The sequence below is a fragment of the Saimiri boliviensis genome, chromosome 1 (genome assembly GCF_048565385.1).
Source record: "Saimiri boliviensis isolate mSaiBol1 chromosome 1, mSaiBol1.pri, whole genome shotgun sequence".
Classification (NCBI taxonomy): domain Eukaryota; kingdom Metazoa; phylum Chordata; class Mammalia; order Primates; family Cebidae; genus Saimiri; species Saimiri boliviensis.
In genome coordinates this window covers 32179183-32193769 of record NC_133449.1, presented here as the reverse complement: position 1 = coordinate 32193769, position 14587 = coordinate 32179183, and the positions used below count along the sequence as shown (strand labels likewise).

The 14587-nt window shown below is 37.0% G+C and overlaps 1 protein-coding gene across 12 annotated transcripts in view; it reads right to left on the bottom strand.

Moving 5' to 3' along the window:
- Positions 1–14587, bottom strand: part of BIRC6 (baculoviral IAP repeat containing 6) — a 267531-nt gene that overhangs the window by 79150 nt on the left and 173794 nt on the right. For 11 of the 12 annotated variants that reach the window (XR_012516772.1, XM_039475342.2, XM_039475325.2 and 8 more), the window contains 4 exons: positions 7425–7556; positions 6839–7003; positions 2640–2813; positions 332–528 (listed from right to left, as the gene is read on the bottom strand). Coding sequence is in view for 11 of the 12 variants with exons in the window: in XM_039475342.2 (XP_039331276.2) it covers positions 332–528; positions 2640–2813; positions 6839–7003; positions 7425–7556 (668 nt within the window). In the remaining variant the exon portion in view is untranslated. Of the gene's footprint in view, positions 1–331; positions 529–2639; positions 2814–6838; positions 7004–7424; positions 7557–8838; positions 8986–14587 lie in introns of those variants that run through there. The other variant, XM_074395733.1, reaches the window with a different exon arrangement.

The following is a 14587-nucleotide window of genomic DNA, read 5'->3' as shown; positions in this document are numbered from 1 at the left end:
TTTTACTCTTCTATTTCCAATAATATATCTAATAAATATCACACTTAAAGCAGTATAGAAAAGAGAATGCTAGTATGACAACCATAAAATCAAGGTAAATGCCACAGTGTAGTAAATCCAGCAAAAGTGCTTGATCTTCATCATTTCTTCCATACCTACTAAAGCTCATGAAGCTCTGTACAGACCGACCGTTGAAAGAGTAATATAATGTTAAAAATATATAAAACAAAGGGTATTTCTAAAAGTCTACTCAAGTAAGTTAAAAAACAAACATATGAAATGAAGAGCTTAGCTATGGAATGATATACTCCATTAGGAAATTTTATCTTACCTGTTGAATTACTTCTGGGTACAGCATGGGTAGTCTTTCAGCAATAAGAGCCAGTCCACCCATTCCTGCAAAAACTTGTAATGGTGACTGAATGGGACAAGTTTCAAGCAAAGATTCATCTAATATCCCATCCATGCATTCATCACCAGGAGTGAGAGCCTCATCTTCTGGACAGCTAGCAAGTAAGTCTCCATGATCTAGACAATAAATTACAAATAACTGAATAGGTAAGAAAGGGTATATTTCTATAATATTCTTTCATTTACAAAAGCAGGTATTACTGCTTTCTTGCTACTCAAAAAAGAGCACAAAACATCATTTATTTAGATATATCTGTATTAAGGCTAGATGCTACAATGACCTTTAAATGACTTGATACTGCCTTCTTTAGTTTTATTATCGGGAGAATGGTTCATGGACTAGCAGCATGGGCATCACCTGCAAGCTTGTTTGAAATGAAGAATCTGGATTTTAACACTACTATGCAGGTAACTTGTAAACATACTGAAGTTTGAGAAGCACCGTCCTTCAGGGCATACTTGTACATATATCCTATGCTAAAATAAGTAGGTTCTCAAAATACTCAGAGCAAATAATATGCTCTAAAGTATCCTATTAGCCGGGCGCGGTGGCTCAAGCCTGTAATCCCAGCACTTTGGGAGGCCGAGGCGGCTGGATCACGAGGTCAAGAGATCGAGACCATCCCGGTCAACATAGTGAAACCCTGTCTCAACTAAAAATACAAAAAATTAGCTGGGCATGGTGGCACGTGCCTGTAATCCCAGCTACTCAGGAGGCTGAGGCAGGAGAATTGCCTGAACCCAGGAGGCGGAGGTTGTGGTGAGCCGAGATCGAGCCATTGCACTCCAGCCTGGGTAACAAGAGCAAAACTCCATCTCAAAAAAAGTATCCTATTAAGAAAAATTGAATAATGACAAACACTTCTCTTACTGAAAACAAAAAATTAGAGCATATTGGCTTAACTTTGAATTACTCACTAAAGAAAACCAAAGGTCACATAACCAAACCCTTTAAACATTAAAACAAAAGAGAGAAATAATCCTGATGAAAAACTGGGGAAAGGAAATGTACCAAAATTTGCTGAAGAATATAAAAGACCAATAACTAAAGACTGAACTTTAATCATGAGAAAGATGCAAATATTAAATAAGTTCATATGACACTCACTATGAAAATTACTTATACAGCATTTATAGGAGTAAGAAATTGGGAACCACCAAAATGTTTCAACAATTGGGGAAAGGGTAAATTTTCTTACATCCATATGAAAAAAACAGCCAATTCAAAAACGAACATTCAAAAATATTTAATGAAATATAAGGGCTGGGTGCAGTGACTCATGCCTGTATCCCAGCACTTTGGGAGCCCAAGGTGGGCAGATCACTCGAGGTCAGGTGTTCAAGACCAGCCTGGCCAACATGGTGAAACCCTGTCTCTACGAAAAATACAGAAATTAGTCAGGCATGGTGGCAGGTGCCTGTAATCCCAGCTACTCAGGAGGCTGAAGCAGGAAAATCCAGGCTGAACCCAGGAGACAGAGGTTGCAGTGAGCTGAGATCACACCTCTGCACTCCAGTTTGGGTGATAGAACGAGACTCTGTCTTTAAAATAAAAATTAATGGAATATATAAGTAAAAAACAAAACTACATGCTCCCAATTATATGAGAAAACAAGTTTATGTGCATGAAATGCCACTCAATATAAATTATAGCTAAGTTGTAAGTTGAGGTTCTCACTTTTATTATAAAAGTGAGAACCTCTTCCCTCCCTGCCTTTCATGTGTGGGGGTGGCAGTGGGCTGGGTGAGGCAATGGGCTGGGTGACATGACCCTCGGGTTAGCAGAGCTCTGCCACCTGGACACTGTCACCTCAGTCTGGTCAGGACTGGAATGGGATGGGTTGTGGGAACATACCAGGCTCCACGGGGGCCATTATGTGGCCCTTTGGGGACCAGATGCCCAGAGCCAGTCTAAACTAATAAACGTGCTGAAACGCTAAAAAAAAAAAAAAAAAAAAAAAAAAAAAAGAATTCACATAGCTGTCACAGAAATACTAGAAATTAAAGTACATCCATTCATAAAACAAGTGATGTTATAAGAAAAAGTAATGCAACTTAATTTCCAACTGAAATCATGGCCATTTTTTATATTTACAAAAATTCAGTTTTAAAAAATTTTATCTTACATTGATAAAATAAAAATACAAGTCAATTAGGTCATCAACTATAGAAATCTCTGCCTCTTCGTACGACAGCCTATAATTTTAAAAGTAGTATTATGCACATACCTTTTTCAGGGTGTAGTCTTTTATAAGAATCTGTTTTTGATAGACTTGGGTCTGTTATAACTCTTGATCCCAATTTAACAGTCAAATCTATTGAGCGGTAACCTTGAGGAAGTTTTCGGTCATATAGGAGAGTTAAAAGCTGGGCAAGTGTCATTTCAGCTGGCAATGGCTGGCCTAAAATGATATAACTACGTTAAATCTGGAAACCAAGAAAGAAACATATACTTGGCTTAATTATTAACTGCTTTTACTAAATTACAATCAAGAGTTTCACTCTGAAACCAATTTCAAAACAATTAAAAAATTCAACAGCCACTGGAAAGTTCACAAAACTGAATTTATTTCTGATTATTATATAATAATAACAATGTCTGTAGAAGGTGTTAAAAAGTCATGGGCAAAACAAAAACAAAGGAACAGACATTCCCATAGATCTGATACGGGCCATTTTTTTCCATAAAGGGCCTCCTAATAAATATGGTAACCTATGCGGGCCATATAGTCTCTGTTACAACTGCTAATCTACATTGTAGCAGAGATGCAGCTATGGACAGTAAACTAGTGAATGCGGATAGCTTTATTCCAACAAAACTTTATTCCAGGCAGAAGGGGAGACTTACATCACCTAGGTAATGGGCCATTAGATATGTCAAAAGGACCCCTCTGGACAGAGGTATCCAACTCACCAGCCATTAGTTTGTTGACCTTCACCATGAATCAACAACGCAAAGTTAAGAAGAAAAATTCCTTTGAATTGAGTTGGCAACTGAATTTTAATACAGCATGAAAATGGTAATAAATCAGACAAAGGTATCACTCATCCGAAATGCTTGAGACCAGAACCTATTTAAGATTTCAGATTTTTTTTTTTGTATTTTCGAATATTTGTATGTACAGAATGAGTTATCTTAGGGAGAGGATCCAAATAGAAACATAAAATTGATATTTGTGTGTACACATACATACATACATACATACATACACACACACACACACACACACACACCTCTTATATACATAGCCTGAAGGTAACTTTATACAGTATTTTTGATAATTTTGTGCCTGTAACAAAGTTTGTGTACACCGAAACTTCAGAAAGCAAAGGTGTCACTATCTCAGCCACCCGTGTCAACAATGTGTGACTGTTTAACATCACTATCATTCCTCTTAATTTACATGCTATCAATAGGCAATTGTTTTCTTACATTTATTCACACATAAGTACTTAACAGTAAAAATACAACATACCATTAACACAGCGAAAAAAATAATGTGTCAGAGTCTAAGTAAGCAGCATAGTAGCATAACCAGGATACTGTTCAGCTATTAAACAAAAGCAAACACAAACAACAGCAGGCTTTCGGCCTTCACCTACGACGCTGTGTTTTTATTAAAAGGTTACTATAAACTGTGTTTTCTAAGTAAGCAACATCAGAAACAGCTGAGGACCAATAAATTCATCCTATGCAGATGAAGAGACATTCTGGTGGAAGGCTTTTAAAAATGCTTCTTGCAAAGTCATGTGCCTCATTAACATGGTTTTTAGCTCAGAAGTCTCTCTTTAATTTTAAAAACTCACACGGTTTGTCATTCTGCTATGAATGCATGCTGTCCTAATCCCTCAATATGCCCATCAAACATTTTCACCATGTCTTCTTCTATAAGCACTTTTTCTGTGGTGTTACTTTGATTTTCTTCATCACTATCATCACCATAATTCAAAACCATTTCGGCTAATTTACCATCAGTTAAGGAACGAATAACTGAAGCATTATCATCAAAGTTGAAAACTTCTTCGACATCTACTTCTTCCAGCTTACTGCCAAACTCTGAAGATACATTTTGTACATATGTAAGGAAGTCAGATATTATTTTTCGCTTGACATAAAGAATCCTTCAAAGTCACATGCAGTTCATCATTATCACTAAACATAGTTGCAGGCCAGAGATTGTGCCAGGCATGCACATCTGTGTCTTTGTCAATGTTTTCGAAGCGTTGGCAATAGCACATATGGCATTCTTCATACTAAACTCCTTCTGAAAATTTTCTGCACCCATGCTGCCAGCATAGCATGCTGTTCAAGAAAGTGGATTTATATTTTCTGTTCATTGATCTAAAGATACCCTGGAAACATGGCTGAATTAATCTGGGAGACAGTACTTGGCATAAACATTAGTTTTGAGAATTTTAGAGGGAGGATGAACTGGGGGATATTAAGAAATGACAAATTTCTACATAATCCAGTCTACCTTACGGGCAGTACATACAAGCCACTGGTACAAAATGTTTGTGAAACCAATCAGAAAAGATGTCCATGGTGATCCGTACCTTTGTGTCAGTGTAACTATGGACTGGTAAGAAATTCACTCCTTGAAAACAGCAAGTGTGAAACGTTTTGCCCATCAGAGCGTGTCTGTACTTATGCATGCCAGTTGCATTAGCATATCCCAGGACAGTTATTCTGTCCTTGATATTCTTAATTCCTGAAGGGGCTGTCTCATCAACTGTAGTCCAGTTTCTTTTTGGAAGAGTAACACCAAAATAGTGATATTTCAGCTGCATTATAAACTCTTCTGGCATCAGATTTTCTTCAGCAGTGACTTTAGCAAATTTATCAACAAACTTCTCCACTGCTTCACGGTCAGCAGATGCTTGATCACTATAAATCTTTAAAAATTTAATGTCATATCTTTTGTTAAATTTCTGCAATCAGTGTGTTCAATATTCACAGTTCCTTTCAATGTTCAGTTCATCACAATAGATTGTTGTTTCATGATCAGCATACCATTAAGTGGCACATGTCCACTGCCAACACTGATGGATTCACTATTTCAATACACAATCAAGATCTTCATTTTTAGCTTTATGCACTGTTTTTTGTTTTTGTTTTTTTGAGATGGAGTCTTGCTCTGTTACCCAGGCTGGAGTTCAGAGTGCAGTGGTACGATCTTGGCTCACTGCAACCTCTGCCTCCTGGGTTCAAGCAATTCTCCTGCCTCAGCCTCCCAAGGAGCTGGGACTACAGGCACACACCATCATGCCCAGCTAATTTTTGTATTTTTAGTACAGACAGGGTTTCACCATGCCAGGATGGTCTCCATCTCCTGACCTCATGATCCCCCCGCCTCAGCCTCCCAAAGTGTTGGGACTACAGGCTTCAGCTACCACACCTGACCTTTTCTGTTTTTCATTAACCTCTGTTCACCACTTGCAGCACAGAACATCAATGGTTTATCTTTCTGTTTGTTCAGGTCATATATGGTGGTCATTCTAACACCATATTCTCCTGGAAGACATTTTGCAATTACATTGCTGTCCAGTTTCTCCAACAGTTTGACTTTCTGTGCTAAAGATAAACAAAAATCCTTCCTCTTTTTATTATAACTGTTACCCACAGAGGTATCTGCAGGCCTTTTTGAAATTATCAACACTACAGAGCAAAAAAAAAGACACGGCAATGCACGTATGTCTTGGCACCAGGTGGGGCATTGTGGAAAACCTGGTGTTGGAACATCTGGCATGCACGTATGCAATTTTATTACCCACTGTGGATATGTGGGGGGAAATCGGGCAGGCTCAAAAAATATCTGAAGGGGGCTGGGTCTTTTTCCTCTTGTGGAAGCTGAATAAACTGTGCACTTTGTGCCTGTGTTTAGACTGCAACCGTCATATGAGGTCAGATGTGGACTGTTCCACTTGTGTCTGTGAGAACTGAAAAAGTATCAGATACTGAATTTTTGGATTAGGGGTGCTCAACCTGTTATCACCTTGAACAATAGACAAGATAGTGCTCAATAAATTTGTTTTACCTGGTAAGAACATATTTCTTAACTACCAGTGGTGTAAGAGTTTTACTGTTTGAACTAGTCCTACAAATTTGCCCCACGACGTTTCCTAATTAACTTGTCATGAACTCTCTATTTATTTCATCAATCATTTTATGGCACACTGACAGAAAAACTTACAAAATCAGTAAAGTCGAAATATATAACTTGCTAGTGTTAAAAAGGACATGTAATCGATTAATCCTTCGTTGCTATAACTTCTCTTGGAAGAAACTGCATGGAAGAAGTCTGACTAACTCATTGATCTCATCAGTGGCACCCAATTAAACATGATTTTGGTGATTGTGCCTCTGATTTACATAGTTTTAAGACTACTAAAATTTCTTTGATGTATATTCATTGTGGAGTATTACCTGCCAAGAGTTTGTGAAACAGGTGAAACACCGGGACAGTAATTATTTTGTTGGCAGCCTCTGCTCCTGAAGTACTTCCTATTTTATCAGGTATTGTCCTCCCCCTCCTGGATGGTGGACGAGGAGGTGTAGCTGACACAGCGCGTTTAGATTGAGACTTCAGCCCTGAAAGAAAAGGATCAGTAAACACATCAATATGAAGGAAAATGGTGTTTCTAAAATATTTTAATGAGGCATGCATTCCTAGCTAATGTCAAATATAGAAATGTTTCTTCTAATCCAGTATCTAATCTCCCAATTCTATTTGTCCTTCATGACAATATTTAAATAATTTTGGCATTATATCTGTAACTATTTTCCAAGAAAGTAAAAACTATAGCTAGCTGCTAATCTCTGAAATATCGATGACAATCCATTTAGTAGAAAGTAGGAAAAAAAGATAAAAAAATAAAAATCTAATATTAAAAAATTATTACTCCACTTTGTACATCAGTATATTGTATTACATGAATTTCCTGCAACTAACATTGCAATATTTTATAGAAACCCAAATAAAATCAAGACTATAAAAAAACAGAAAGCATACCAGAGGCAACAACAACACTGTAATTGTCTTGAAATCCATTTTCCGCTTTAACTTTTTCTTTCTCTTCATGGTTTTTCTTTTCTTTGTCATCTTTTTGTTCACTAATTAGTTTAGCTGTGATACTTGGAGTATCTGTAAGAAGATATTATCTAAAATACACTGCTTTTCCAAATCATTAAGAAAGGAAACAATGTATTTCAGAGGAAGATTATGCAAGATAGTATTATCCTTAATACCAAGGCAATATAAAGGAATTTGGGAGAAATGGCATGAGGTAAAGGCCTGATATCCAATCTTTATTGACACTGATGAAGAAGACTTGCAACTGTACTTAAGCCAGGATATTTAAGTTCCACTCTTTATAAAGTATTACATATAGTATTTTAATAGTACTACCCCCAAAAACAATGAAAAACCTGTAGCATAAAAACTTGCTTTACTGTAGCCATAGTTCAATGTCCTTGGCACCTGCATCTAATTCAATCCTCACAACACAGAAATCAAGAAAGAATACCATTTTCAAAATGAATAAAAGCCTTAAAAAGGCTACTGATATAATGTGTATATGGAAAATACGGGACTCAAGCTCAAGACTCAGTCTATAGCATTAAACTAGACTTCTGCTTATACTACAAATCAATGTATATTTCTGTAACAGAGATTTTCCATTCCGTTAATTTTTATTTAGGATAAAAACACGAATCTTAGACAACAAAGTAATGTGTTTTAAAATTTAATGTGTTTTACTTTAAAAAATGAATATTAAGGGCTTTTACAAATAGTTACTATTCCCCAAATATTTCTTTCAGTACTATGGCATACAGCACACCATTAAAAATTACAAAATAAATGGGTAATCATATAATGTGATTCTGTGATTAAGAAATTTAAAGGCTGAATAAACTTTTGATATTAGATTTTTTTTCACTATATGAATATAACTATCAATTCTCCAATTCTCTCTCTTTTTTTTGTAGACAAGGTCTCACTGTGTCACCTAGGCTGCAGTGTAGTGGTGTGATCACAGTTCAATGCAGCCCCAACATCCAAGGCTCAAGTGATCCTCCCACCTCAGCCTCACCAGTAACTGAAACCACAGGCACATGATATGAATTTCTGTATTTTCAGTAGAGAGGAGGTTTTAGCCAGGCCCAGTGGCTCATGCCTGTAATCCTAGCACCTTGGGAGGCAGAGGTGGGTGGATCACCTGAGGTCAGGAGTTCAAGACCAGCCTGGCCATCATGGTAAAACCCCATCTTTTTTTTTTTTTGAGATGGAGTTTGGCTCTTGTTACCCAGGCTGGAGTGCAATGGTGCGATCTCGGCTCACCGCAACCTCCGCCTCCTGGGTTCAGGCAATTCTCCTGTCTCAGCCTCCTGAGTAGCTGGGATTACAGGCATGCGCCACCATGCCCAGCTAATTTTTTGTATTTTTAGTAGAGACGGGGTTTCACCATGTTGACCAGGATGGTCTCAATCTCTTGACCTTGTGACGCACCCACCTCGGCCTCCCAAAGTGCTGGGATTACTGGCGTGAACCACTGTGCCCGGCGAAACCCCATCTATTAAAAAAAAAAAAAAAAAAAAAAAAAGAGAGAGAGAGAAAGAGGAGGTTTTGCCATGTTGCGCAGACTGTTGTTGAACTCCTGGGCTCAAGCCATCTGCCTGCCTCAGCCTACCAAAGTGCTGGAATTACAGGCATGAGCCACTGCATCCAGCTCAATTCTCTTTTTACTGCCCTAATTGAACGTAATTATGACCCAGTTGTTTATGTTAAAAAGAATGAGACAATAAAACAATAAACATCTTTTGTAATAACTCCCATTTTATAGTTTTTAGTATATGAAAGTGACTTCAATTTATACAGCTTCTTAATACCAACTGCTAATTGCCTATAGACAGTTTCTGTTTTGTGAGATAAAAAATTTCATATACATTATAAATGCATGGCGCAACAATACATTTTACTAAAAATATAACCAAGCAACCAAAAATGACAAACATATTGACACAGTCAGAGTGAAACATTTAAATAATAAGAAATTCACAAAGTTAATTCATAGCATAATCAGGTACGAATAATACATAAAGAATATTAGGTAATAATTTACTTAGTGCAATTAGAAGTTCAGCTAATTTTCATTTACTACCCTTATCTCAAAAGTAAATATAGCCAGGCGCGGTGGCTCATGCCTGTAATCCCAGCACTTTGGGAGATCGAGACCATCCTGGTCAACACGGTAAAACCCCGTCTCTACTAAAAAAAATACAAAAAATTAGCTAGGCATGGTGGCGCGTGCCTGTAATCCCAGCTACTCAGGAGGCTGAGGCAGGAGAATTGCCTGAACCCAGGAGGAGGAGGTTGTGGTGAGCCGAGATCGTGCCATTGCATTCCAGCCTGGGTAACAAGAGCGAAACTCCGTCTCAAAAAAAAAAAAAAAAAAAGTAAATATAAAGAATAAATGCCATTCAAACACTAAAAGGTATCAGTATGAAACATTTTTTTCAACTTCCTTTTAAAACTGCTCAGGTTTCTAATATTAATTTACTTCATAATTTTTTAATACAAATTTCTATTTTTTTTCTCTGTACTTGAATGGATGCAAAAAGGTGCTCTGTTTTAGAATTCCACTTCTGGCCAAGATAGAATAACAAGGTTCATTCTCCCACCTGAAATAACCATTAACTAGAAATATATATTAACAATACTTTCTAGACACTGAGCATCAGGCCAGGCAGGGCAGTGATGCCTGGATGAGGTGAGCCCTAGGATTGTGTGAGCTGTCTAGAAAAATAATTCCTAGGCCACAGCTCAGCACAACCTAGGTGTCTCCCAGACTAAGGATACAAGAGCTGGGAATCCAGGATACAGAGCCAGGAATCCAGGAAGAAGAGATTTGCATCTATGCAGATTTGCATCTATAAATCTGGAAATCCCTAGATCTCCAGAGATCTAAAGAGGGTCTTCAAGACTTCAACATGTACTGATGAGCATATGCGAGCAAACTACTCATGGACAGAAAAGGTGCGACCCAAAAGTAGGAGGGCAAACAACCCCAGGATCTTAGGGAGAATTAAATACTTTGTGTTCCTGACATCTAGTGAATTTCATCAGAGTACTCATAAGGACAAAGCCATAGTAATGGGGTCAAATGGGATTTAGAACTGCATTTTCAAATATGGTACCCTAATTCTATTCTAATGTAGTACCTATTTAAAGGTAAAATTCATTTAAAATTAAAAATTAAATTTAAAATTTTGGTTTTTTAGTCTCATTTCATGTGCTTAACAGTTACCAAACTAGACAACATTGGTTTACAAAAAATTCCTATAATTAAAGAAGTCTTGCCTTAGATTAAAAGCTGCTCTGATTGTATTTACAAAGATAAAAAGCAAGTCTAAAAGCAACAAACTGTTTTCAAATATTATCATTACATTTCATGAAAAAATAAAATATACATACTAGAATACAAAATATTTAGCACCCCAAAAAGTAAAATTTACATTGTCTAGAATCCAAGAAAATTTTCCAGGCAAATAAAGCAGCAAGAACATACAATCCATAAGGAAGAGAAAAATAATACAGACAGACTACTATGTTCAAGAAAGTTGAAGAAAGCCTATACATTTTAAGTAAGGACAAGAAGATATAAAACTTCTAACAAATTAGACACAGGAAATTATCCAAAATTTAAAAATAGAGAAGAAAATGATTGGGGGTGGGGGAGGAAACATAGATTTGGGGAGGTATCAAACAACTTAACATGGCCTAATAAGTGAGTAACTGTAATTATAAAAAAGGTGGGGCAGGCGGATCATGAGGTCACGAGTTCGAGACCAGCCTGGCCAACACAGTAAAATATCATCTCCACTAAAAATACAAAAATTAGCTGGGAATGGTGGAAGGCATCTTTAATCCCAGCTACTTGGGAAACTAAGGCAGGAGAATCACTTGAACCTGGGAGGTGGAGATTGCAGTGAGCCAAGATTGCACCACTGCATTCTGCACTCCGGCCTGGGCAACAGAGCTAGATTCTGTCACAAAAAAAGGGGGGGGGGGGGCGTTGAGGGGGAGGTAAAACATTTGAAGAAATAATTGGCAAAACATTTCCAAATTTTGTGAAATCTATAAACACACAGATTCAAGGAAGTCAACAAATTCTAATCATAAGAAATGCGAATAAAAAATTCTAAGGCACATAATCACATTGCTTAAAACCAGTGACAAAAATTTGTAAAAGCAAACAGACTGACATACATGAAGGTATTTATTTGAAAGTAACATTGTCAGCCTGGTATGGTGGCTCACGCCTATAATTTTGAAGGACAGGACAGGAAAGGAAAGATGAAAAAGGAAAAAGGAAAGGTCACTTCCTTTTTGGCTGGTTGTAATATTCTCTTGTCTTTGCTTTTTTTCTTTTTTCTTTTTTTTTGAGATGAGGTCTTGCTGTTGCCCAGGTAGTCTGGAACTCATGGGCTCAAGTAATGCAGAGTAAGACTACATCTCAAACCAAAAGGAGAAAAAAGAAAGTAATATTATGAAAAGCTACAGATAGTAGGTATATTTACTGAGGCAATACTTCTGAATTACTTGTTTGTTTTTTTTTTTTTTTGTTACGACGAGTCTTGCTCTGTCATTGCTGGAGTGCAGTCGTACAATCTCAGCTCACTGAAGCTTCTGCCTCCTGGATTCAAGCAATTCCCCTGCCTCAGCCTCCCAATTGGCTGGGACTACGGGTGCACGTCACTAAACCCAGTTAATATTTGTATTTTTAGTAGAGATGGGGTTTCACCATGTTGTCCAGGATGGTCTCGATCTCCTGACCTTGTGATCCGCCTGCCTCAGCCTCCCAGAGTGTTGGGATTACAGGCATGAGCCACTGTGCCCTGCCCAAATTACTTGTACTTATACATGTTGATATGATAAAAACATACAAGTAAATGTATCATAAAATATAGCTAAAGATCATAAATCCACTTTAAAGAACCAAAAAAACTGCCAAATAGTGGTTACATTCAGACATATAACTTACGAGGTGGTATACTTCTAAAGCAATTAGCTTTCTTTTATTTTTGTGTAATACAGAAAACTATTTTGTAAAATATTTTGAATGATAGAATATGTTTTAGAATAGCATTCTTCCACAGTAAAGACTAATTAAAATGTTCAATTTTCAGTTATTTTATATTAAAATGTCTACTTTTGCACTTTAAGTTAAACATATGAAATATCAGTATAAACAACTGAGCTTTAGTGCTTTTCCCCACTTCATTTATTTAATTTTTCGTTTTTGTTTTTTGAAACAGTCTTGCTCTGTTGCCCAGGCTGGAGTGCAGTGGCACGATCTCAGCTCACTGTAATTTCTGCCTCTAGGGTTCAAGCGTTTCTCCTTCCTCAGCTTCTGAGTAGCTGGGACTACAGCTGTGCATCATCATGGCAAGCTAATTTTTGTATTTTTAGAAGAGATGGGTTTCGCCATGTTGGCGGGGCTGGTCTTGAACCCCTGACCTCAGGCGATCCACCTGCCTTGGCCTCACAAAGTGCTGGGATTACAGGTGTGAACCACTGCACCCGGACCATTAATTTAATTTTTAATTTTCATTTTTCTTCCTCATGTAGAATGGACAATTTCAAGACACTGATAGAAAATAGCCTCTAACATCCAATTTTCAAAAAAGTTTCTCTGTAGCAGATAAGGCAGCCATTTTCAAATAACTTTTTTTTTCAAATAAACTGATAAAAATAAAAATATTTATAATAGTATACTAACAACCTATTGTATAACTTGTGAAAAGGTAGGAAAAAATTATGATTTTATGCATATTTATGTTAGACACACTGTGAAGCAGAAAACAATCTTTCCTACCTACAATCATATCCCTTTCACATAGTTTCACTTACCATCTATGTATGGTAACAACTCCCAAATCTCTTCAACTCTTTTACTCTGGGCTTTAGATTTGTATTTTTAACTGATAAATAGACATTTCCAACTTTTTTCTTAGATACTCCTATTTGTCCTTCAGTTCACAGCTTCCATTAAAAACTTACGTCTCCTCTTATGTATACAGATGTAGAAATATACACTTATTTGTTATAACGCAGACATTTCTAGCTTATTTCAGAAGCTGACAACAGATAGAAGTTCACAACTATCTTTTGAGGCAGAATGTGTGCCCTGCTCATGTTTATAATCTTAGGACAAATTATAGTGCTTGCATTTTGCAGATGCTCAATAAATTCACTCACTGATTAACTTGAATTTCTGAGAGGCACTCCAACTATTTAAAGTTGATATGGGCCAGGTGCAGTGGCTCACACCTATAATCCTAGTACTTTGGGAGGCCAAGGTAGGCAGATCACTTGAGGTCAGGAGTTTGAGACCAGCCTGGCCAACATGGTGAAACTCAGTCTTTACTAAAAATAAAAATAAAAGAAATAGCTGGGCATGGTGGCACACAACTGTAATCCCAGCTACTTGGGAGGCTGAGGCAGGAGAATTGCTTGACACCAGGAGGCAGAGGTTGTGGTAAGTTGAGATTGTTCCACTGTACTCCAGCCTGGGTGACAGAGTAAGACTCTGTCAAACAAATAAATAAATACATAGTTTATAAGCCTTTGTCATCAAAAAAGTGCTTTTTAAAAAAGTATCCCATATGTTGTTTGAAAGTATCACCCTGTAAAATACAGGCAAGAACCTAGGGGAAAATGTTCTCTCTGCTTTCCTCACGGACTACAATAAACAATCAGGTAACCAGTCAATTCTACCTGCTCCATTTATGTCACTGATCACTATCTTCAATTTAGTAAATGTTCATTAATTTGAATATTGCTATTAACCTAAATATCCCGCAATTCATCTAATATAAAACAACCAGATGGTTTATTTTGAGAACATGCCATCAATGGTTGGTCTATATTTCTACCTGCCCATTTGTCACCGTGGCACATTAAACCAAAAGAATTAAGGGTGCCTACATATATTTTCCATTTTGTCCACTTGATTGACTTACTTATGTTTCAAACTATAAAGATGTTTGGTATGTATGGTAACAACTCCCAAATCTCTTCAACTCTTTTATTCTTTTATTTTTCTTTTCTTTTTCTTTTTTTTTTTTTTTTTGAGACGGAGTTTCGCTCTTGTTACCCAGGCTGGAGTGCAA